Here is a 23363-nt window from a genome sequence, read left to right as displayed (position 1 = left end):
GAAACATGCATCGGAATAATTTTTAGGTATAGTTATGTGAGTTATGAGGTATAGTTATGTGGTTTTAGGTATAGTTTTTGAGTGAGGAAAACATAAACAAGCTTCAGAAAAATTTTTTTTGGAAAATGCAAAATATAATATATGAAGTGTCAAGGAGTCCGTAAAGCACAGGGAAGTCGTTAAATTGACCAATTTGCTTCTAACGGCATCACGATGGGGGTTCCTCAGTTCCGCTGCAATCAGGCCCGCGTTGGAAAGGGGCGGCCGCCCCCCGTTTTCGACTTGTGGCCGCCTGGGGGGGGGGCGGATTTTAAAGTATTGCGCCCCCTCCGCCCCTACATTCGGCCTTTTTCCGGCGAAAAGCCGTTTGTACGATTTTCGCCCCCCCCCCCCCTACCAAAAATCCCCAGCGCGGGCCTGGCTTCAATGTTAGTTTTCTTTGTTTCTAATTTTTTGTTGAATTTTAGTTTTTCTCATGTTTTCTTATGTTTCTTATTTTTTTCCTTATGTTTAATATTTTTTTCTTATGTTTATTTTTTCTAATTTTTTGAAGTTTTTCTTATGCTTCCGCTGTGTTTAGCTTTTTTCTCGATATCTCTTAAAGTTTACTTTCCTCACTCGGTAATATGTTTTTTTGGATTCACAGTCAGGAGCAAAAGTTACTTATGAAACACTAAAAAGTAGGTCAAAAGGCCGCGCCCGGTATAAAGACAGAGGTCTCATCCACGTTAATTTTTCCGCCACGTAAAAGCCACAAACCACACAAAACCACTTAAAAAAACATTTCGAGCAAGAATTCTGAATTCTTGTATATTGGATCAAAGTCATCAGACGAAAAATAATCATGTCTTGCATAAGTAGTTGCATTGAGTCGTAAAAATGTCCAGAAGTACTTAACAAAACTGAGTCGACTCGTAATACGGTTTCAAGTACTACGTAAAGCCTTTATTCAAAAATTGTGCCCTTTATAATTCATCAAGAACCATTGTGCAAGGATTGGATAAATTGTGTACGTACTACGTACCATAAAGGGCGAAAAAAGCAACAAAAACCTCCACCGTTAGGAGGTGGGGGGCGACAGAGCTTTAAGACCTTCGCCGTTTGTTGTGGCATGTGTCGTATGACTTGCATATTCTGCGCTTTCCATTTTCTCAAGTCCCGTTGCAGATTCTGCTATTTTTTTTCGGGTTTCGTGGAATTAGTGTGCCCCGTATCGTTGCTGGTTGAGCTGTACATTTTGCCTGTGGTGTTCAATTTTATCCAAAATGGATCCCGATTTGGTATGTAGACAAGATCGGAACGAAAAACAGACAGTTTATTCTGATTTCTTGAAATAGGCAGCTCCGGGTTATACCCTGGAAATTCCAGAGAATGCTGAATCATTTCTAAACGCGATGGCCAATGATACTGTCGAACAGCCTACTTCGGCCTTCGCGAATGCTGTGTTCCAAGGAATGATCAAGGAAACGGGTCAAACAGTACCGCATCGTTTGTTGGGTGTTGGTCCGCAGTGCCACTTTGGGGAAAGTAGAAGCATGGCTTTTTAAACTGGTACCAAACTCCCGATCTGTCCACACTGATTTTCTTAAGTATTGCACTCATCGTACAGAGGCACAGCCCTATCACGAACGGTATAAGCATCAACCGGGCTGCACCGGCGCAAATGTATGCGATACTGATTCGGCCTTGCCTTTGAAAATTAAACTGCTATAAGGCTGTGCCTAAAACAGGCGGCTTCTAATCTATGCGTCACACCCAATATGCAGCGCTTGCCGTTCTTCATCCCAATTCAATAAATTGCTTTAAATTTGATATTAATTTTAGAATTAATAGCCACCGAAGGTTCATTTCGTTTATATCGGTGTTGATGGCAGGTTTTGATTAGTATTATTATCACAGCAGCTGTGTCCCTAATCCCTATCATTTATAAGTTTTCGTGTTACAAATGAAGCAGATGCGACAATAATTTTCGACAATCATAACGAAAGTTTTCACAGAATCGCTCAAAATCCACTGAATTCAGTAGGCATATTTACTACTGTTCAAGGTAATAGCAGCGTGCGATTTCGGTTTAAACTTTCAACCAACCAGCCAACCGATTCAAATTTTAGAGTATTTCTTAAGTTAACGGAACTGTCTGTGTTCCTTTAAGATACAGAATATTCGTAACTTTGCACGCAGCAACAAACTAAAAGCTGAAAACGCAATTTTTAAGTTACAGAGCACCTTAAGTGCGCACCGAGAGGGCCTACTGTGAACTTATTACTACACCACTACAGCACTATAAACATCGTTAAATAACTAAATGCTATTGTAATTATTGTAGTTGCCTGCGAAGGTTGAAAATAAACAATAACAATGGTGTCTGATTAATCAGGCAGTGCAAGATGAACAGGGATCGAAATACGGCGAAGATGCAGATTTTACGGTACACTCCAATGATTCACTGGGGCCGCTTAACTGGTCAAAATCATAAAGGGTGGCATTTTACAGGCTGTTTCTGAACTACTATCTGATGTACCTACGCTGGTAGAAGTAAGTTCGCTAGGAATATTCTGATAATTGTGTGAAAAAGATGACCAGATTACGCTTTCAGAAAAGATTGATTTAGCGATAATGCTTTCTCCCAGCGGAAAGCACCAAATGGCCAAATTCCTGCCCATATATTTACATGAGAGCAAGGGCGGTTTTATAAAAGTGAGCGGAAACAGTGAAGACATGCTGTTTGCAAATCACCGCCGTAAAGATATCGGAGACCAATTACGGGCACGTTTCCGCTATAAGCGCATGGTACGCGCCCTGAACCGATATGACTGGAAGTGCCTGTGGGGATCCTCTGGTGTCGGATTGCAGTGGGCAATCTGGTATATGTAATTGGCCGAGAAGAAGTGCCCGATATACCGATTGTATTCAACAGATGATGACGAAATCGCTGCGGTTGAAAAAAAAACCGTTAAAACCAACGAAGCATATGATTATCCCCTGAAATTCTGGGATCTGAACGTTACAACAAAGGCATTTTCCATTGGGCTCGGCTACGTGCACCAAAGCCTCATGGACCAGCTTCCGACTGTTGTAGGCATGGGAAAGGCACGCCTGGAAAGACTGAACAAGGATGAAGAATATTGGGATCAACTCGCTCAGAATGACACGCTGGATATGTCCGATGCAGAAGACAACTTTTCGTACGACCTTGACGATGGAGCCTCCGATTTTATGGATGATGACAGAAGCTCAAATTACACACCAGATCCTGATGAGAACACAAGCTCTTCTTATGATTCCATGCAGACTAATGAGTACGCTGCAGATGACTGACAACTGGTCACGAGCGGAAGGGAGTGGTGTGTATTGGTGTGTATTGTAATTTGTTAGCACCTGGTGAAAATTGAAGTTCTTCTGCTAGGATTTGGATTTGGTTTAATTTATCTTCCAGCCATCGTTAGCGTTACGCAGTGGTTTGAGAAAAAGCGAGCCTTTGCAACTGGCATTGCTGTGTGCGGATCTGGAGCCGGAACGTTTATTTTTTCTCCACTATCGAAGAAACTGGTTTATATGTATGACTGGGATGGAGCATTGCTGATCATTGCTGGCATAATCTTCAACTGCTGTGTTTTTGGTGCATTGTTTCGCCCAGTGGAATACAACACTGTGGCCACCGTGACAACCGTCCAAGATGAGGAAACCAACTCTAATTGTAAGACTGAAGTGGTTGAATTATCGGTGCGTAAGCATAAAATCAGCACTAGCAGTCTAAAAGACAAGTATGGAACCGGTGCTGCGGAATTGCGGCCGTTGAGTGCGTCGAGTATTGCCAAGTCGGATACTCATATCCATGTGCCCGATGGCCCACGACCTGGAAGAATCTCGCCTGGTACAGAGCCGCATTCGTTTCTGAGACAAACCAGCTCATCTGAACGAATGTCCCATGGGCGCTCGCGATCCCGGCTGCGCTTGGAAACCATCGGAGTTGAAGGTATGATGTTATAATTTGGTCTATACGACATCTTTGCAGCCGTCTGGCGATAATTTCTGCCGCTTTGACAATGTGATAATAATGTTTTTTTTTATACGGCATCGTTATCGACCATATATGGGCCATTCTGTTGGCCCCGATTGTTCGCTAACTGTTAGTGCATGAATTTGATGTTGGTGCAAAGCATCGCTTGATCGGTTTTGTATTTGGTTCATTATTTCTAGCCGAGTGCGTTTAATGAACTGGCATTTGGGTTTTAAACGACAAAGCTTCGCTGGCAGATAAAATTTTCTCGATTATATCGTTTTGAAGGCAGTAGTGCAGTTGCTGATTAAATGAATTTCTTTCAGGAGAAGTGACCGACGTGAAAGAAGTGGAAGTTCCTCCATTGGCTCATCGCGATGCTCTGTACACTGGTTCTCTGGCAAACATTGCCGAATACCGTGATAATCCTGGAAAATTCCGGGAGAGTATGTTGGATATATCCAAAGCAGTGGTAATTAACTCATCGGGCGATCTAACCTCCATCGACGAGACACCTCAGCCAGAAAATTTGTCGGCATGGGGCAAAGTGAAAATTGCTGTGAAGGAAACGCTGGACCCGGCGTTGTTGACGGATTGGGTGTTTCTGTATTTTACGGTCAGTAACTTTTTGACCAGTTTAGCCTTTCAAGTCCCGTACATCTTCCTTCCGGATCGAGCGGAAAAAAACCTTGAAATCGAAGGGGAAGATGCTGCATTCTTACTGTCCATTATTGGTCTGGCTAATATCGCCGGAAGGCTGATATTTGGCTTCCTGTCGGATCGACCGCAGATTAACCGGTTGTGGTTGTACAATGGAGCAGTGACTACTGCTGGAGTGGCCATGTGTGTCAGCGTTTGGTGCCTTGATTATGCGACGCTCGCAACATTCGCCACAGTTTTTGGTTTATTTATTGGTATGAACATCACTTTCCTTTAAGAATCCTTTCTCGACTGAGTTGTTGTCTCTTTTAGGTGCCTTTGTTACGCTTACGTCCGTTATTTTGGTGGATCGTTTACTCTGGAGAAGTTAACCAATGCATTCGGGATTTTGCTGTTCTTCCAGGGTACAGCTTCCTTCATCGGGCCTCCACTAGCAGGTTTGTTAAGTTTGATCTGATTATTATCTGTCGACTAGATAATCTTTATGTCGCCAGCTGCTTCTTAGTTATTACTTGTGCGAAGATGAACTTTGCGATGTGTACAAGTTTACTTACTATCGCTACAGCACATTTTTTGTAAGGATGTAGCTGCGCTGGTAGAATTTGCAATTGTACAACCGCAGTTTTATTCTATTTCGCAGAATTAGTGACTAGCGTGGTATCCCTTTAATTTTGATAGTTTGGTAGTAAATTTGAACCATTTTGGACATGTCTCAAGCAATTATTAAAGCTATGCCTTTGCTGGTTTCGCATGTCGCGCTTTTTGCTGACGATGACATGAGATCTATTTGCAGGTATATTGAGAGAAAGTTCAGGCGACTATGATTCAGCCTTTATTGTGTTTGGGATTATGATGGCAGTGAGCGGGGCAATGTTGTTCTTTATCCCTTTCGTGCGAAAGGGAGAAAAATCGTTCAGATCCCGCCGGCACAAGGACCGAGTGGGTGTGCTCGTGGCGGCTGACGATAAAGTTAATGGCCGCGCTAATGCTCAGAATGGGACTCTCGCCGAACGCAGCGTCCTGCTGGAAACGGATAGACGGAGGAAACACCGCGTGAGATTGTCGTGCCAGCCATTGTAATCAACGACAGCAGCACTTTGCCGGCAACTGCCGCGGAAATTACTGCCTAGAAAGTCCTGGAAATTGCCTTAGCGGTTTCGTTGTTGTTGTTGTAACCCTAATTATTTCACTCCTTCTGAACTGATGCGTCAAGAATCAACGCTACGATGCTGTGATTTTGTTAACCTTGGTGTTTGTGGTATTCCGTGTAGCATAGTACTAGTTTGGTTGATTTGGGGAATCCAACGTTTACGGGTACGATAATGCTCTGTTTGCAAATCAAAATGATGGTTTTGTTATTGCTGTTATTGATATAGTTTCGAGAAAGTTGCATTTTGCCTTTTTTGATGTGATCCTTTGCGTAGTTTTTCATATTAGTACGACATCGTGCATCACGAAAAGAGGTTTTCAATGAAGTGTTGACTTCTGGACATTGTTGCAGGGTCGCAGTTTTGAAATTTTTATGCTACTGCAGAAGCCAGCCAGTAGTCTTTCCCCTCCGAAAAAGTTCCTACTCGGGGAGTGTTACTTCAGCTTTGCAAGGGTTATCTTGATTTGCATAATCGCTTGCAAATCGTAGTTAAATGTAAACATCCCCGGCACAATGTAACGATTTTGCGCAATAGCGACAAGCTAAAGAAATCATCAAAGCCTGCGCACAGTGCAGTGAGTGCACACGTACCAACCGCTGATCGGATGCCGGTCTGTATGGGATTCATTAATGCTTGATCGATCCAAGCTTGGCTTTAGGTATCATTAGTATACTATCGCGTTGGCCGAGAGTTTTTCTCAACAAAGCACGTACACTATGAGCGAGCGAAATGATTGCTCGCACTGTGCGTATATCTGTGTGCGATCCATCCAGAAATTCCCATCTGCCTATAATTTGGCCCTGGCAACCAATAAACACAGCTCGAACACGGACAGAGACGCTCGTTATTACCGTACGTTAACCAAACATTGTGATTTTCTCATCACGTTGGCGCTCGCGCGCTGACTCCGGGAGAGTTGATTTCTTCCTTTCGTCGGCGTTACGTGTACAGAGCAGCCGCGGCCCGCACAAATTGAGTGTGCATAGTAATCAACACCGCATTTGCTGCTTGTCAAAGCCTATCAAAAGGTTTCGGCGGAACCGTATAGACTGCAGTCTGTCAGCAGTCAGAACGTGATGCTACACACATCTCGTCCCGCAATTTTTGGTCCGTGTATCTACTCGTATCTGGCAACAAGCAAGCGGCCAACGTGTGTCGCGCTTCCTCCCTGCGTTCCCATCCTCTCCGTCCCGGCTTCCCGCGGCACCCGTATAACAAGGCCACAGTGCTGTAATGTGTATACCGCAACCCTTCCTTCGCCAATTGGTTCCATTAGCATGCAGCGCGCAGAACGGATCTACGCTGGAGACACGTTAAATTGTCTGGCGTGCAACATGCAGCACGGCGCAGCATGATTATACCAAGTAGATATCACGTCGCTAGACATGGGAATACCGCGGCACATTTCACTTTGTATACCCCGGCCGGCAAACTTAATAGCCCTTGTTTAGTCATACTGTCACCGGAAGTAACCAACACGACGGCTCTGCTTTTTTCTCGTGCCTTTTCCATCATCCTAACCGATATCGCATCGTAAAAGCGCTTCGAGAATATTGGAAACAGTTCCGTCGAAGGTGTACGCACTCCCTTTTGGCCTTCGACCTTTATGGTCTGAGTGCGCGATTAAGCCAATTCACCCGCATTAAAATTCCCATTATCTTTACACCTCTCATACACAGATATCTCCTCATCGGGATCTGCTGTATAAGCGGATTGTCGACACCGTATTAAGCCTGTGGGAACCGCTATATATGGCGAGCTATGCGGGAAAAACGGTGAAACTGACGTTCAATATTAAAAGAGAGTCGGATGGAATACCAATATATTTTAAGGTTCGTTTAAACGGCTATAAAGTTCACATGACAATTTCCCTTCTGAACGCATTATTTCTTTCGTTTTCAAAACCGTAAGTTTTTGGTAGGCGGATGGTCAAAGATTCGAGCAACAGCTGACCATTAAACTCCAGAGGGATGAAACGGTAAGTGTTGCCTTTGTTTAATGATAAGACTTCTCTGATCCCTGGCTTGTTCGGATTATCTATGGTATTTTTTCGTTTCTACAGTATAGAATTGATCTCACTGTGCGACCGGCAATCCCTATCGAGTAAGTAGCACCAAAAGCATAGCAGATTTTTGCTCACACGTAATGGGCCGGGTTACTGTATGTAATAGTTGTTACTGTACTTGCTTGAAAGAATTAGTTATAACTGATGCGATTAACTAATTTATAGCATTTGGAGAATCTGATTATCACTTTCTTTAAGTTTACGACAAATTATCTTTTCGCATTCGTTGTTTTGTCTTCAAATCCGCAATCTAATACGACCCTGTAGTATAGGTAAATCTTCCTGTTGGAGTATTTTTTGTCATTTTTAAACTAATTTAGTACACAGTGTTTATTCCTTATCCGTCGTCGATCATCATGGTCCTGTTCCATGTAAATCGTATTAGACAGACTGCACCACGAATCGGTAAAGATTCATGAGCAGATCGTTGAATTATCCAGCCGAACGCTTGTAATTCCCAGGTCACAAAGATCATGAAGTCATATTAATCACTTAGAACAAAACCTAATCGCACATTTATCCGCATATCGATGAATCGTCAGTTCCTTTTCATGCTTTTGGTGCGAATGATTTGTTACTGATGAATGTGCTGAACTTTTCTGAAAGCCAGGTAGTACGAGTATAATAAACAGCGTATATCAAGGACCAGTGTATAGATCGGCAAGGAATTTGCTTGCAGAGGCATACCTTTAAAATTAATCGAAATTGTAAGTGCCATAAACTTCTGCATAATTCATGTACTCTATAGAATGTAGACAGTATGTTATGTTTCCAACATTCTGCTCTGTACCACCATTTTTTGTTCGCAGTGCAAAACCCACAAGCTACAAAGGTTCTTTCGTCGGGGCATGCATGAAATGTCGTGTTATGAATAAAAATATATTATGAACAAGTTGTCAGGAATATATTTGTTATAATTAGGACAGGTGGAATATTTATTTAAGCAGAACGGCTCCAGCAGAATACACAATCCCAGAGTTCTTGCCCGAGATGGATCAGATAAATTATATGCGGCGTTGGCTTTAAACACGCACCTTGTATGGATTTCCATCCAGATGCGTGTTGTTCAAGTGCATAATACCCTCATACTACAGTTTGAATTGATGTATTGAAGTGCATGAATATCCGCAATATCGATTAGCCGCCGTATATATACAGCCGCTGAATTACAAGGGACTTTTTGTGTTAGTATCTCTGAGATTTCTGATGCTCTATCATCAGCTTTACGATCCACTCGCTTCTTGGGTGCTAAAATTTTTCCGTAATCTTTTCCGGCTGCATGGATTTACTTTTAACTGCACTGGGCTTATACGTCTTTTTGCTAGTTACCCAGCATGACAGCGGAAACAGCTGGTCGTTGCTCTTCCGCGTAGATTTTCCCAGGCCAATCAATAAATGTTGTAACCAGCGCATCAGCGTTGATTGTTAAGGCTCGGCCGGGACTACAATTCCAGACGATGCCTCAGAGTGCGCCGTTTTTATACGTGCACCGCCAATACAACGTTTGCACGCAACGCAACAAAAAAAGGTTGCCTCTCAATTCAAGCACACATGACTTTTGGCAGAATTTCTTTTGACTTCTAAAAAGTTTTTGCATCATGGTCTGCATACGTTTATGAAAAGTTAGTAATGTTAAGGTGTGGGCAATATATTAACTAATTACCATATTACTCGTACTTGAATGCCACCTGGCCCTAATTTCGATATAGTGCGCCATTTGATGATTAAACGCCATACGTACAGCCGGTACTGGCGGTACAACCGCTGCAGAGAAGCGTTGACCTTTCAGATAATTCAGGATTATTTTCCAGAATACTCCGGCTGCAAGATGAGAATATCGGCTTGGAAAAGATATCCAAGTTTATTGATCCTAATGCGCTCAGCTACACGGGTGTCTGGAAGACCGCTCATTTTCCTTTAACGGAAAAGAATAAACGGGAACTGATTAAGATTACGGTGGTTATGAAAGCCATGCCCATGTTTTCTGCCATGATGCAATGTAAATTTTACGAGAATACCGATGCGCAACACGCTCGCTGGGGAGATAAGCTGACCAATCTGGAATACGATGGAGTGGTTACATCCGATGGAACGATCGTCGTACAAAAGCAGCAAATAATATGAAATAACATTTTTTATTGTTTCATTTGTGAATTGAACTTGCCGTTTCTTGTCACAGTGTCACTGTCACACTGAACGCTGATTCCGCTACTCGAAAGTATTATATGTGTTCAAAATTTTAGAATTTTAGAAGTATTTACTGTGAGTCTAAATGAGATGCAGCGAAACAATTAAATGAATTTTATTTACATTTTTACAGGGTTGTATACGGATATTTCATTTCCTGAACCGCATAATTTATCTGTGTATAAGTGCATGCTTATCCAGTTGTCATCTGCTGGCAACGATTTGACGGAACACGTTAAATATTATAAAGTAAGTTTGCAAGTAAGTAACGAACGTTCCTCAAAACAGTGATACAGCTAACCAGAAGTACTTCAAAAGTATTGATACTTGCATAATCATCCAGAACATGGCTGTGTCATATCACACGGTATACTTCTATGGTTAAAGCGCTACTAGCGTAGGGTATGGGATTGTGATGAGACAAGCGCTGTAATATGGGCAATATCCATTTCAGCCGCCGTACTCACAAATGCTTATTAATTGCGCTTCATGCTGTGTACATTTGTTTCGCTTAATTGTGGAGGTTCCGCTGCCAGTGGTTGATAGCCGTCGACGAAATTATCGAGTACTGGGGTGTCAAGAAGTGGAAATTCCAAATCTGCCGGTATTTGGTCTCACAGCCGATGATCGCAATTTAGGGTTTTATCGTCTACCGGGTTCCGAATGTCCCCGTCTGCCGCGATCCGCTGCCGGATATATGAATTCAGTTTACTATTCCAGCTATGAACTATTTTACTAGGTACTTGCATCGTGAAACGACGTACGCCACGCAGGCGATACCAACCAGCCCATTCATCCCGAATTCTACATCCCTCGGCCAAATGGGCAATGAGTATTATCCCATGGCAAACCCGAATAATTGCCCTGTCAACGGCCTGGACAATATGAACAGTCTACCGTCCCTGGGTAATCTCATGATTATCAATCTGAGCTTCGATGCTGCCAGCGACACGCACAGCGCCAGGGCATCTCTGTCGGGGAATTTTAAGATTTCCGTCGTACTTCCAAACCATCACTACCCCGCGGGTAATCTGACAGCGGATGTGGGCTTCAACATTAGCCACAATTTCCACCTTCAACCCAGGCTTCCGTTGGCCGCGGCGAGTGCTGCCGGTAGCAATGGGAACTACGCCCGCAGGTGACCTATAGTTATATATGCCGTGAATTCTTCGCTACAGATGCTGTCAATACTAGTGTCCGCACCGTTAGTTACCGTTACCCGGTTAGCGCTTCACCCAGCGAAACGCTCCATGATCATTCCACTACGACACTTATGGTTAGCGATTCGTTAATGGAGATTTTTTTGGACTTGGCGGCCGAATTTGGACTTCACTCTTGACACATTCACCGCTGCCGCCTCCATACAGCGCGCCGAATACCGTTGCTCCCGTACGTAGTAAATCCAGTAGATACAAGCGCTACAACAACACCCTTCTGACACTGAACACTGCATTGGTTTGGAGGCGAATGGATGCTTGCTGACCTCTGGAGTGTCCGATTTCGGTGCCGGCATGGATGGGAATGTCGCGAATGAAATAACTGCATCGCGTCGAGCTTTATACGGAAACAACGACTCCGACTGCAATGTTAACACACGGCAAAATAACCGCTGGCCGGTTTACGCTAGCAGTAGGCGTACTGAGGGAAATTTACAAGTTTCTGCTGTAAATTAATGATGACGGCAATGGCAATTTCGTGTACAGTACACTGCATGGTAGCTAAAACCACAATTCTCGGCCACGGCCTGGGAATCCTTCCTTACTCGGCCACCGTATGTACATGTGGCGTTGGTATGGAGAAATCCCGCGAACTTATATTATGCCATTCCCCGTGGTATAAACCGCTGATACTCTTTGATACCAGCTGGAAACTCTTTGTGACTTTTCCTGATAATCGAGTTCGGCGCCAACTGAAGTTCGTGGAATTCATATCAGCTTACGGAAAGGGATGTCTTCCTTGATGCACAGGGCGTTAATGATGTAAGTTATAAGTACTTAAGTTTTTCATGATGGGAATTTATTCGTACACAATTTTTACTTTCGTACACAATTTTTCGTACACAACATCCTTTTGATTCCTACCGGTGCTAGAAATATTTTTTCAAATTTACCAGAACTGTAACCACTGACCCACAGTGACTTTGCTAGGTTTGCACTTTACACGGTACACACTGAATAGTGAATACCGGTATTATTATTTGGTGACTGATCGTTTTGGGGAAATCGTAAGTTTGAGCTAGCGTATGCACTGTGATCAAATACGTCATTGCATCTTGCGCACATGTATTTTTAATAAAGACACAATGGAACAACTTAATTTTTATCTTTGTTAATATTTTAGTAAATTTATTGGTTCAGTTAGCATTTTAAGCGATTTTTACCCAGGGACTGTGAAAGGAGCGAAAAACGGACCGAGATTAAGTTGTTTGTTGGTTTTTCTTGTATTCTGTATATTTTGGTTCAACCATATCTTAAGAGAAATGAAAATGACTGTACGTTAACGTAACTAACCATAAATCTTCTGCAGTTTCACAATTAAGTTACTACTAGGTGATACTTTCAGCACGTCTGGTCGTAGTTGCAAACAATTTTTCCTGTGCACTACCTCTAAGCCTGTTCACTCCAGTGCTTTCTTTAACATTATAGAAACAGTGAGCGAGAGATCAGCTAGAAAAAAACGAAAATGTGAAGAACTTGCACGAGCCGTCTGGCAAATAAATGGACAGCGAGAAACTAACCGCGTTCCCTGATCGGCGAAGGGCCGCCTATCCTGTTGAAATAAAAAACCAGAAAAGCTAAATAAGGATAACTCGGCAAAGCACGTTCTTGGTCCAGAAAACATATTCACGACCAGATGGTGTTGTATATCCGGAAGCACAGATGAGCCAGCACGGGGAATCACTGCAAAAGCAATCTGAGCGTTCGTGAGCTGTCATACTGCAGATTGCAAGTGCACACTGTTACCTTTGGAGCCTTCACAAGCGCATCCGTGGCCACATTCCAGTCATCCCGATGATCGGCCCGGATGTGCCAGACCATGTAGTCGCGCTCGCACCCGTCCCCCAGGAACACTTTGTCGCACGGCTACACAAATACACGTTAAGTAATCTGTAAATGTACGCACAAGACAAACGCCATAATAAGTACAGATTTTCAAGTCTGCCAGGCATACCTTCATAGGACAGGTATAACGCTGCAGGTACATTTTCGCGGTTCCTTTGCTGCCGTCGCTCGGTTGCAAGCCGTTGGTGATGGCCTCACCGATAACGGCGGCGGGAATTCGGTCTTCCAGCGCTTTCAGATTCTGCAAGCATACGAGTACCCCGTGAACGCATCCTCCCAGCTACCAAAAACGGAAAAAGTAGCAAACCTTCATGGCCTGCTCAGAGTACTTGATGCAGTCTCTTCCTTTCCGCAATAGCTCTTCGTGCATCGCTTTCACGTGAGATTCCAGTTGTTTGTCGACAGCATTTATCAACCTTCCGCAACCCTACAGATACAGCCCAGGTCATGTGTTTGTATAATGTAGTGGACGTCCTTCCAGATAATGAATTTTTCTGGAAGTTCGTATTATAAACGTTACCGGGCATTCGTGGAAGAAGCTGGTGAACATGTCGTATTGTTTTCCGTGCTCTGTCAACATGTGCATGTGTAGGTCAAAAGCAGCGTACGGGCCGCCATCGCCGATAGGAGTGCGGCTGCAGGGATCGATTTTGCAGGTGTACTTTATTACACCGTTCTACACGAAATAAACAAATTGACTAGTGCACGGGCACCACTTCAACACGCTTTGCTACTCAGTACTTATACACACCTGGTCGATTTCCGCGGGAATGACGATCTTGTCGGGAATGATCTGACTGGGAAACAGCCGGTCCTTGTCGTGCGTCCACGCCGGAAAGTAGAGGCGACGGGCGTGCTGTCGGAAGTAGAGACGCTTCTGTAAAGTAAGTGTCAAGCAGGTATGCATGGCAAAATAATCGGTAACCAGCGCCAGGCTACCAGCTTGTCTGCTTGTATGGTTTAGTTATTCGGTCGGTAACTATCATAGAGCGCGACGCTCAGGTGCTCATCGGGACAGTAGGCAATCACTAGGCATTCCCTTTAATAGGCAATCATTCACAGTCTATCCGCGCTGTGCGCCTCACCTGTGCTCGCTGCGGATCCAGGCCGGGTTCTGGTTCAGCCGACAGCAAGGCCAAACGCATAACCTCGTAGTACTTCCTGTGGCAGCTGCGCAGATGCGCCAACATGTGCATGTCGCCGGGATCGAAGCGCACCTCGGGGCAGCTGTGGCCGTCGTTGCACTTGGCCGGACAGGGGCACACAAAGTTGAGGATAACGTTCTTGAGCGCGTGCTTGGCCTCCAGATGCGCCTCAAGGAAGTGCGGGGCCGTCGCGAAGAAGCCCTTGCAAGCCTCCGTCTGCTTGGCGAACGGGCACGCCAGTGGATCTAGGATGAACTGCATAAACAAGAGCATTGATATAACTATTATATGAGAAAATTAGACTAACTGGTAAGTCAAAATTATATAATAAAGACAGAAAGCCTCAGAAAGCCTCTATAAAGACAGAAATATAAAGACTATAATAAAGATAATAAATAAATTTATATCTGAAATTCAATGAAACAAACTGAAGTATGCAATTCGCCAGACAGCCTGCACTTAGCACTTAATCAAATCACATTGCGCTTCCTAGCATAATTACTCACATCAACGGTACCCATCACCAGCACGTGACTGATGCCAGTTTTTTCCGATTTGCGAATGACGATCTTGTCGGGGATGCTGATCGCCAGCCTTCTGGTCCTGTCGTCGGGTCTATTCAACGCTGCACAGAATTTCTAAAATGAAAGTTTCTTGTTTCAAGAACAACATTATTAGATAATAGCCATCAAAATATCATGAAGTGCAAACTCGAACTCACTACTTTACTGCTAAAATTCAAATAATGAAAGAACAACCAAAATCTCCATCCCCCCTTGGGTTAAAGGAGAATGTACTGGAACGTCACGAGACTTAAGACCGATGTAGTGTTTCCCTTAATACAACCAAACCAAAACGTTCCTAGTATACTATTGTTTGTAAAATTAGAAAACGACATTTCCTAAAACGTAACCTGCGAATCACAGTTTCAAGAAACCAAAACAAATAATTCACACATTTAAAAGTGTACAGCAACGCGCGCATTACAGCTCTTCACCTGCACCGGAGCTGGCAAGACGTTATCAGTGTGCTCCTTATGATTCCAGTGTACTTTCGATTGTGGCTTCTCTTTCTTAACACTCTGCAAAGGATGTTGGCTCAAACGGCTGGTAGCTGCCTCTGGCGATGATTTGGCTGATGACGAACCATAATCGCTGTCAGATATACGGTCGATGGAAGGCGAAATGCAGGTCGGCAAGTTTTCTGCGATTTCCTTATCATAATCATTCTCGGAAGATGGTAACACAGTCGTCTCGGACATGGCGTCCGTAAATGTTTGTGTTGACTCTGAAGAAAACAAAACAATGATACTACAACTTCCGTACGAGCAGAATTGCAGACTTAAATGATAAGTTCTGAAAAGTTACGTAAGTCACGATAAGTGATAAGTACTGTAGTAACGTGAATCTTAATTTTGAAATATTCAGCTTTGTAGGTGAGCAAATAAGCGTGCTGCAGTGTAGTGTGCACTGCACACTACACTGCAGCACGAACGTACGCCACTCACGAACATCAGCCTGGCCCACGCGGCCACGCCACATTCCATAGTTAGCGCCGCCGCGCCACCCTAGGGCGGTGGAACCATACGATTAAGCGACGACCGGAAGCCATGTGAGCCTGTAACCACTCCATCCTATTCCAGATTGGTCAACTTATCTCCCCAGCGTGCGTGTTGCGTATCGGTATTCTCGTAAAATTTACATTGCATCATGGCAGAGAACATGGGCATGGCTTTCATAACCACCGTAATCTTAATCAGTTCCGGTTTATTCTTTTCCGTTAAAAGAAAATGCGCAGTCTGGATTTCCAAGCCGATATTCTCATCTCGCAGCCGGCAGTGACGGTAATTGTATATCAGTATATGTATGGCTTTTAATCACCGAATGGCGCACTCTGCCGAAATTAAGGTGAAAATTTTTTTAGGCTATGTTATGAAAATTTTTTAGAAAGCAAAAGAAATTCTGTCAAAAATCATGTATACTTAAATAGAGAGGCAACCTTTTTTGCTGCGTTGCGTGCAAAATTGCAAAGGTTGTATTGGCGGTGCATGTACAAAAACGGCGCGCTGTGTGGCATCATCTGGATCCAAAATTCTACTCCCGGCCGTGCCTTAAAAATCAACGCTGATGCGCTGGTTACAACATTTGGTTGGCCTGGGAAAATCTACGCGGAACGACTACCGTAGCGGTTTTCGCTGTCATGCTGCTTAACTAGCAAAAAGACGTACTTCTATACCGTAATTATCGAATTATAGCCCCCCCCCACAATAGAACGCCCCTTTAGGTGGTTCGAAAAATATTTTCCCAATAAATGCGCATCTGAAACCCGGATACCTGCACGGATGCGCAAAATTGCTTTGAAAATTACAAAAGCCGTGGCTGCAGCTACAGTAATTTCAAGCAATTTAGACCTTGCAATTGAAAAGTGTAGAAACACGGAACTACAGTTTACAGCATTTACTTGTTTGAAATTAATTTTAACAGCCCATGCGGCATGCCAAGAAAATCAGTTCGAAAAATAACCATTCTTCTAACACGATTTACATGGATAAAAAAAATTTACAAAGTTGAATAAACACTGGGAAGTTTTTGGGAACGGGAAAGACTACTGGTACTGACTGGCATTATAATAAAATCATATGTAAAATTCCGAAACTGCAACAATCTCCAGAAGCCAACAATTCATTGCAAACTTATTTTTGTCCAGCACGATGTTGTAATAATATGGAAAACCACGCAAAGGATCACATCAAAAAAGGCAAAATGCAACTTTCTCGAAATTATATGATTAACATCAATAACAAAACCGTCATTTTGATTTGCACACAGAGCATTATCGTACCCGTAAAGGCGTAAACGTTGGATTCCCAAATCAACCAAACTAGTACTATGCTACACGGAATACCACAAACACCAAGGTTAACAAAATCACAGCATCGTAGCGTTGATTCTTGACGCATCAGTTCAGAAGGAGTGAAATAATTAGGGTTACAACAACAACAACAACAACAAAACCTCTAAGGCAATTTCCAGGACTTTCTAGGCAGTAATTTCCGCGGCAGTTGCCGGCAACGTGCTGCTGTCGTTGATTACAATGGCTGGCACGACAATCTCATGCGGTGTTTCCTTCCGTCTATCCGTTTCCAGCAAGACGCTGCGTTCGGCGGGAGTCCCATTCTGAGCATTAGCGCGGCCATTAGCTTTATCGTTGGTCGGCACGAGTGCACCCACTCGGTCCTTGTGCCGGCGGGATCTAAATGATTTTTCTCCCTTTCGTATGAAAGGGATAAAGAACAACATTGCCCCGCTCACGGCCATCATAATCCCGAACACAATGAATGCTGAGTCATAGTTGCCTGAGCTTTCTTTCAGTATGCCTGCAAATGGATCTCGTGTCATCGCCGGTAAAAAACGCGAGGTGCAAAACCAGCAAAGACATAACTTTTATAGACCTCTGAGATATGTTCAAAATGGTTCAAATTTAATTTAATTTCTGGTATACCACGCAAACCACTAATTTCACGAAATAAAATAAAACTGCGATCGTATAATTTCAACTCCACAAGCGCTACTAATGGTAAGCCCTTACAAACTTTACTTTAGTGGTAGGCTGGTAGCAGCTTATAAACATCGCAAAGTTAATAGTCGTAGAAGCAATATACTGTAATTAAGAAGCATTCGGCGAGATGAGAGATTATCTGGTCGACAAATAATAATCAGATAAAACCGAACCTGCTAGTGGAGGCCCGATGAAGGAAGCAATACCCTGCCAGAACAGCAAAATCCCGAATGCATTGGTTAACTTCTCCAGAGTAAACAAATCCACCAAAATAACCGACGTAAGCGTAACAAAGGCACCTATAAGAGGCAGCATTTCAGTTGAAAATGGAACCTTAAAGGAAAGGCATGTTCATACCAATAAATAAACCGAAAACTGTGGCGAATGTTGCGAGCATCGCATAATTAAGGCACCAAACGCTGAGGCACATGGCCACTCCAGCAATAGTCACAGCTCCATTGTACAACCACAACCGGTTAATCTGCGGTCGATCCGACAGGAAGCCAAATATCAGCCTTCCGGCGATATTAGCCAGACCAATAATGGACAGTAAGAATGCAGCATCTTCCCCTTCAATTTCAAGGTTTTTTTCCGCTCGATCCGGAAGAAAGATGTACGGGACTTGAAAGGCTAAACTTGTCAAAAAGTTGCTAACCGTAAAATACAAAAACACCCAATCCGTTAACAACGCCGGGTCCAGCGTTTCCTTCACAGCAATTTTCACCTTGCCCCATGCCGACAGATTTTCTGGCTGAGGTGTCTCGTCGATCGAGGTTAGATCGCCCGATGAGTTAATTACCACCGCTTTGGATATATCTAACATACTCTCCCGGAATTTTCCAGGATTATCACGGTACTCGGCAATGTTTGCCAGAGAACCAGTGTATAGAGCATCACGATGAGCCAATGGAGGAACTTCCACTTCTTTCACGTCGGTTACTTCTCCTGCAAGAGGTTCATATAATCAGCAACTACAAACTGCCTTTAAAACGATATAATCGAGAAAATTATATCTGCCAGCGAAGCTTTACACAAATGCCTGTTCATTAAACGCACTCGGCTAGAAATAATGAACCAAATACAAAACCGATCAAGCGATGCTATGCACCGAAATCACATTCATGCACTAACAGTCAGCGAACAATCGAGGCCAACATAAAAGCCCATATATGGTCCATAACGATACCATATCGAAAAAAAACATTATTATCACATTGTTAAAGCGGAAGAAATTATCACCAGACGGCTGCAGAGAGTATCGAATAGACAAAAAAACTGTAACCAAATTAAAACATCATACCTTCGACTCCGATTGTTTCCAAGCGCAGCCGGGACCGTGAACGCCCATGGGACATTCGTTCAGATGAACTGGTTTGTCTCAGAAACGAATGCGGCTCTGTACCAGGCGAGATTCTTCCAGGTCGTGGACCATCCGGCACATGGATATGAGTATCCGACTTGGCAATACTCGACGCACTCAACGGCCGCAATTCCGCAGCACCGGTTCCATACTTGTCTTTTAGACTGCTGGTGCTGATTTTGTGCTTACGCACCGATAATTCAACCACTTCAGTCTTCGAGTTGGTTTCCTCATCCTGGACGGTCGTAACGGTGGCCACCGTGTTGTATTCCACTGGGCGGAACAGTGCACCAAAAACACAGCAGTTGAAGATTATGCCAGCAATGATCAACAATGCTCCATCCCAGTCATACATATAAACCAGTTTCTTCGACAGCGGAGAGAAAATAAACGTTCCGGCTCCAGATCCGCAGACAGCAATGCCAGTTGCAAAGGCTCGCTTTTTCTCAAACCACTGCGTAACGCTAACGATGGCTGGGAGATAAATTAAACCAAATCCAAATCCTAGCAGGAGAATTTCAAATTTTACCAGCTGTCAATTATATTCAACGATATAATTATTACCAGTCACTCAGTTCGAAAGACACCCTTCTACAAATTCAAAATAGCCAAACAAAATTTCTAGTGATTCTCAAAATCAGATAAAGGCATACAGTTAACAAAGAAACTGAATGACGAAAACTGGCACATGCTGTTTTTAGGTTTAACATCAACGCCACAAATGAGACGAAGTGTAAGTACAGTACCTGCTACGAGGCCGAAAGAAACAATCATGAAGGCAATATTGGGCGACCACAAGCTGATTAAGGTACCGGCGGTGGCTATTACCGCTCCAACCACGGTAACTATCCTACATCCATACCGATTAACCAGAGCCCCGGCTATTGGTCCTATAAAGCAAAATTTCGAAATAGTAAATATCCCAGTGCATGTGCACACCAGCTGACGAAAACCATTGGAACATACCCACAGAAAGCGTGATGCCAAACAGCGTGGAGCCCACCGCGGCCGTAGCCGCTTCGCCGCCTTTGAACACTTCGAGAAGAACGGGCAATAGGGCTCCATAGGAATATGTGACACCGTCGGCTACCACGTGGATGAGAAACGATCCAAACACCACAACCCATCCAAAACCTCCATCGGGTGGAGGCACTTGCGCCACTGCACTTTTTACTTGCATGGTGTATCACGGAAATCACGACCCGCGTTGATTAGCAGTGCGGCATCCAGTAACGCAATTATGAAACTCTGCACGCCTTAGATTATCTGGTCGATTTCGAAATATGACTGGTTCTTTGGTCCGCGCAGCACGACTTGGCAATGCCATAAATGCGCATATCACGGCATGAAGAGGATAAGATAACAGTTTAGCTTCGTAAATACTAAACAGGGAGGCGCGGTTGAGTCTAAAAAATAATCAGGGCATGGAATCGGCGATCACATCAACAATGCAAACATGTACGGTATGTGCATACCGCTGTACCGCCAATGCGTTCGCTAGCCACCAGCTGATTAAGTTTTAGGTTTTAACTCGTAAACACAGTACCATATAAAAACCATTACTTCTGCAAGAATTAAAACCCAGTAAGCCGAAAGCGCCAACTGTTCTTCGGTTTCACTTTTCAATTAAATCCAGACATAAAGAAGTCACGCACTCGTTTACTGTTGAATCTTGAAGAAAAGCATCAGACAGCATGCAGCTTGACTCCAGTACTAGAAGATTTCACGACTAGTTTACCTCCCTATTAAAGCATTCAAAATGCTTAGCAGTTGCAATGGACTCCTCTCCATTAATCAAAACTACAATAAGTTGGCTACCGGAAACTGAACTTTCATTCGGAACTGGCAGCCCACACAGGGCTCTTGTTTCCGGCTCATTACAGTTATGCTAGTAAGTATACATCATCAGTGAATATCTATATACAAGTAACACTTACACAATACAGTATAAGCGTTCTACATTGTGCAGTGCTTCCTTTCTCCTTAAATTTGTCACCTGATGAAACCACAGGATCATGCATAATATGATAATAATAATGAAAAATCAAAAATCTGATAAAATTCGCACGGAAAACGGTTTGAATCCTTTAAATTTTTATTTAATAATGATGAGATATAGCTACAGAATTTTCTTCCCGGTCATCCAGGCAGTTATTGCGCCTCTCCGGCAGCAGACATTATGCGAGGCAACCTACAAACTGTTAAACAAAATAATAGTTAAGGTACCTACAGGCTGCAATATATGTATTTTTCAAAAATATAATTCCAAATCTCCTTCTACCACCGAAGTGTTACCACCGAAGGTGCAAGCCGGAAATACTTGCAAGGGCAAAATTCAAAAGGAAACTATCGAACATTTTTCTACATTATACTTTAGTAATTTTATTCTGCTCGCCGGTCAGTCTGGTAGCCCGTTCCTTCACACTTAAGAAATTGTCCGAAGAACGAAGAATATTAATTCTAGGAAAATAACCTTTAAACCGTACTATGCCCGTACGTCGTCTTGCAAGAAGCAACTGTGAGAAACAATGTGGAAAATACTACTGAAAAAGCAAGCCGCCATGACTACGTATCAAAAGAAGTGTGCAACAAAGCGCCCTGGACGCGTTGTGGAACTGAACTGTAAATAAATTAATTCAATTGTTATAAAGTTCGCAACAGATTATATCCTGACTTCCTCGAGCTAAGCCTTATAATAATGTTATAACACTCAAAAACATAAACGAATGCAAAATTAATAGAAGCTGTTCGTCACCAACCATACTATGAGTCCAGACAATTAAACAAAGAAACACCTCGCCTGGGAGCTGTATTCTTACAAATACATACATAGCTGCCAGCAAGATACTGGCAGATAGCGGATAGCCATTCACTTTGACGAACACATTCAACAGGCACTTTTCATCCCTTGCTGATTGTTGCATTAACGAAAATAACTTTATTCAGCATTGAAGTCTGCATTCCGCAGCTGCGCAGTAACGTGTCCTTAAACTGCACTATTCCTGGCCACAAAGCACTCCAGCTTACAGAAATCAGGCTTACCGCTTACCAGAAAAAAAGCCATCCTACTGATCCTAAGCGGGCAAAACATGCTGCAACGCTGGAACCCTTCTTTGGTCGTCAAATGCTGCAGGCATTATGATTAGCTAGATCAAACCCACTCAACACAGCCAAGATGCCAACTCATGAGTCCAGAAAATACAGAAAAGATACTACGATAAAATCGTATTTGCCAAAGCACAAAAACAATACCCGATAATAAAATGGTTTCTGAACGATCAGCTCAAATAAATAGACGATAGAAGTGATAGTAAAAGATCAAAATTAGAAGATAACGAGCTTCCGGAGTCCAGGCCCGTTTTATAGATTCCGAGGCAGAGTGTGTGTACCCACTCTACAGCACTTCGATAGCTGAGCTGCCACAGGTGGTCTCCATACCAGTGCGGAAAGCATGTAAGTATGTACTTTAGTCTTTTACCGTTTTACGTTTTACCTATGCTTTCACCAGTGTACTCGTACAGTAATTAGAGAATCCTTAATATACATATGTAATTAGTTTATGAGTTCTTATGTAATTAGTTTTCTTAATATACACTGCTTTTACTGTGCTTGTAGCTTGTACTTGCTTATAGAATACTGGACGTGGAAAGTGCAATCCTGATTATAAGCCCAGCAAAGCACATCCGCTGATGAACTGCAGGTTATAATTATGCCAAAAAACTAACACACAAGAAAATTTTTACAACAAATTGAAATGGAAAGGATAGATTTTTAATTACCGCTACTAAGTTATGGTCTGCCCCTGGCAAATCTCTCCGTTAAGGTCTGCCCATGGCAAATCTCTCCGTTAATTAAGTACTGTATAACGAGCTCTGCTGTCTCACTTCCGGTTACTACAACTGCCTGCATTTTCTGCAGTTTTTTTCTTTGCTGTTCGCGCATAATGGGGATTGGGGAGAATTCGTTGCCAGTTTTGCCACGGGTCCACGATTATAAAATTTGGTGTTAGTCAAAATAAAAGTAAAGGACATGTTACGAAGTTAAATTGATTTCAGGGATAAAGCGCTGAATCAGCCTGAATGTAATGTGCCGGGCCCGGAAATGACCGTATCCCGAAACGCCATATGCCAAATCTACTAGTAGTAGGTAAGGGGCATATGTCGGACACGCGCGGC

At 43.3% G+C, this 23363-nt stretch overlaps 4 protein-coding genes across 6 annotated transcripts; 2 read left to right on the top strand and 2 right to left on the bottom strand.

Annotated features, from left to right (window-relative positions):
• The first annotated feature begins 1011 nt into the window (after positions 1–1011).
• Positions 1012–6150, top strand: LOC129585995 (monocarboxylate transporter 12-like). Its single transcript, XM_055478975.1, is given in 8 exon segments — positions 1012–1280; positions 1338–1551; positions 2327–3344; positions 3407–3976; positions 4327–4914; positions 4973–5008; positions 5011–5097; positions 5454–6150. Coding segments are annotated over 6 exon segments (1797 nt in total). The 5' UTR covers positions 1012–1280; positions 1338–1551; positions 2327–3115; the 3' UTR covers positions 5741–6150.
• Positions 6151–6286: 136 nt separating this feature from the next.
• Positions 6287–10304, top strand: LOC129585745 (CB1 cannabinoid receptor-interacting protein 1-like). The gene is made up of 4 exons (XM_055478571.1): positions 6287–7643; positions 7733–7789; positions 7874–7914; positions 9688–10304. The coding sequence occupies exons 1-4, from the start codon at positions 7563–7565 to the stop codon at positions 9998–10000; spliced, it is 492 nt and encodes a 163-aa protein (XP_055334546.1). The 5' UTR covers positions 6287–7562; the 3' UTR covers positions 10001–10304.
• Positions 10305–12637: 2333 nt separating this feature from the next.
• On the bottom strand, positions 12638–15719 carry LOC129585814 (uncharacterized). Of its 2 annotated transcripts, XM_055478688.1 has the most exons (10): positions 15417–15719; positions 15268–15351; positions 14777–14908; positions 14211–14525; positions 13877–14002; positions 13646–13801; positions 13433–13552; positions 13235–13366; positions 13027–13146; positions 12638–12963 (listed from the first exon to the last, which is right to left on the bottom strand). In XM_055478688.1, the coding sequence occupies exons 1-10, from the start codon at positions 15495–15497 to the stop codon at positions 12961–12963; spliced, it is 1269 nt and encodes a 422-aa protein (XP_055334663.1). In that variant the 5' UTR covers positions 15498–15719; the 3' UTR covers positions 12638–12960. The 2 variants fall into 2 exon arrangements, with proteins under 2 accessions (XP_055334663.1, XP_055334661.1); XM_055478686.1 differs by having other exon boundaries at positions 15268–15718.
• A 1216-nt stretch (positions 15720–16935) lies between these two features.
• On the bottom strand, positions 16936–22519 carry LOC129585650 (monocarboxylate transporter 12-like). 2 transcript variants are annotated; one of them, XM_055478414.1, is made up of 9 exons: positions 22238–22519; positions 21312–21386; positions 21126–21184; positions 20155–20594; positions 19935–20078; positions 19129–19692; positions 18186–18773; positions 18002–18127; positions 16936–17646 (listed from the first exon to the last, which is right to left on the bottom strand). In XM_055478414.1, the coding sequence occupies exons 4-9, from the start codon at positions 20366–20368 to the stop codon at positions 17309–17311; spliced, it is 1974 nt and encodes a 657-aa protein (XP_055334389.1). In that variant the 5' UTR covers positions 20369–20594; positions 21126–21184; positions 21312–21386; positions 22238–22519; the 3' UTR covers positions 16936–17308. The 2 variants fall into 2 exon arrangements, with proteins under 2 accessions (XP_055334389.1, XP_055334388.1); XM_055478413.1 differs by lacking the exons at positions 21126–21184; positions 21312–21386.
• Positions 22520–23363: the final 844 nt, after the last annotated feature.

This window comes from Paramacrobiotus metropolitanus, unplaced genomic scaffold (assembly GCF_019649055.1).
Source record: "Paramacrobiotus metropolitanus isolate TYO unplaced genomic scaffold, Prichtersi_v1.0 Parri_scaffold0000018, whole genome shotgun sequence".
Taxonomy (NCBI): domain Eukaryota; kingdom Metazoa; phylum Tardigrada; class Eutardigrada; order Parachela; family Macrobiotidae; genus Paramacrobiotus; species Paramacrobiotus metropolitanus.
The sequence above is the reverse complement of the archived record's forward strand: the minus strand, read 5'-3'. Positions and strand labels throughout refer to the sequence as shown.

What these genes read in the sequence shown, in the direction of transcription:
- LOC129585745 (XM_055478571.1), top strand. Translation starts at nt 7,563, where the DNA reads ATGGCGAGCTATGCGGGAAAAACGGTGAAACTGACGTTCAATATTAAA. An exon ending in GAATACCAATATATTTTAAG is followed by an intron (nt 7,644 to 7,732) that starts GTTCGTTTAAAC and finishes AGTTTTTGGTAG; the next exon opens with GCGGATGGTCAAAGATTCGA. An exon ending in AACTCCAGAGGGATGAAACG is followed by an intron (nt 7,790 to 7,873) that starts GTAAGTGTTGCC and finishes TCGTTTCTACAG; the next exon opens with TATAGAATTGATCTCACTGT.
- LOC129585814 (XM_055478686.1), bottom strand. Translation starts at nt 15,531, where the DNA reads ATGTCCGAGACGACTGTGTTACCATCTTCCGAGAATGATTATGATAAG. An exon ending in TCTTGCCAGCTCCGGTGCAG is followed by an intron (nt 14,909 to 15,267) that starts GTGAAGAGCTGT and finishes CTTTCATTTTAG; the next exon opens with AAATTCTGTGCAGCGTTGAA. An exon ending in TTCCCGCGGAAATCGACCAG is followed by an intron (nt 13,802 to 13,876) that starts GTGTGTATAAGT and finishes TATTTCGTGTAG; the next exon opens with AACGGTGTAATAAAGTACAC.
- LOC129585650 (XM_055478414.1), bottom strand. Translation starts at nt 20,368, where the DNA reads ATGCAAGTAAAAAGTGCAGTGGCGCAAGTGCCTCCACCCGATGGAGGT. An exon ending in TTCTTTCGGCCTCGTAGCAG is followed by an intron (nt 19,693 to 19,934) that starts GTACTGTACTTA and finishes TTCTCCTGCTAG; the next exon opens with GATTTGGATTTGGTTTAATT. An exon ending in AGTTTTCGGTTTATTTATTG is followed by an intron (nt 18,128 to 18,185) that starts GTATGAACATGC and finishes TGCCTCTTATAG; the next exon opens with GTGCCTTTGTTACGCTTACG.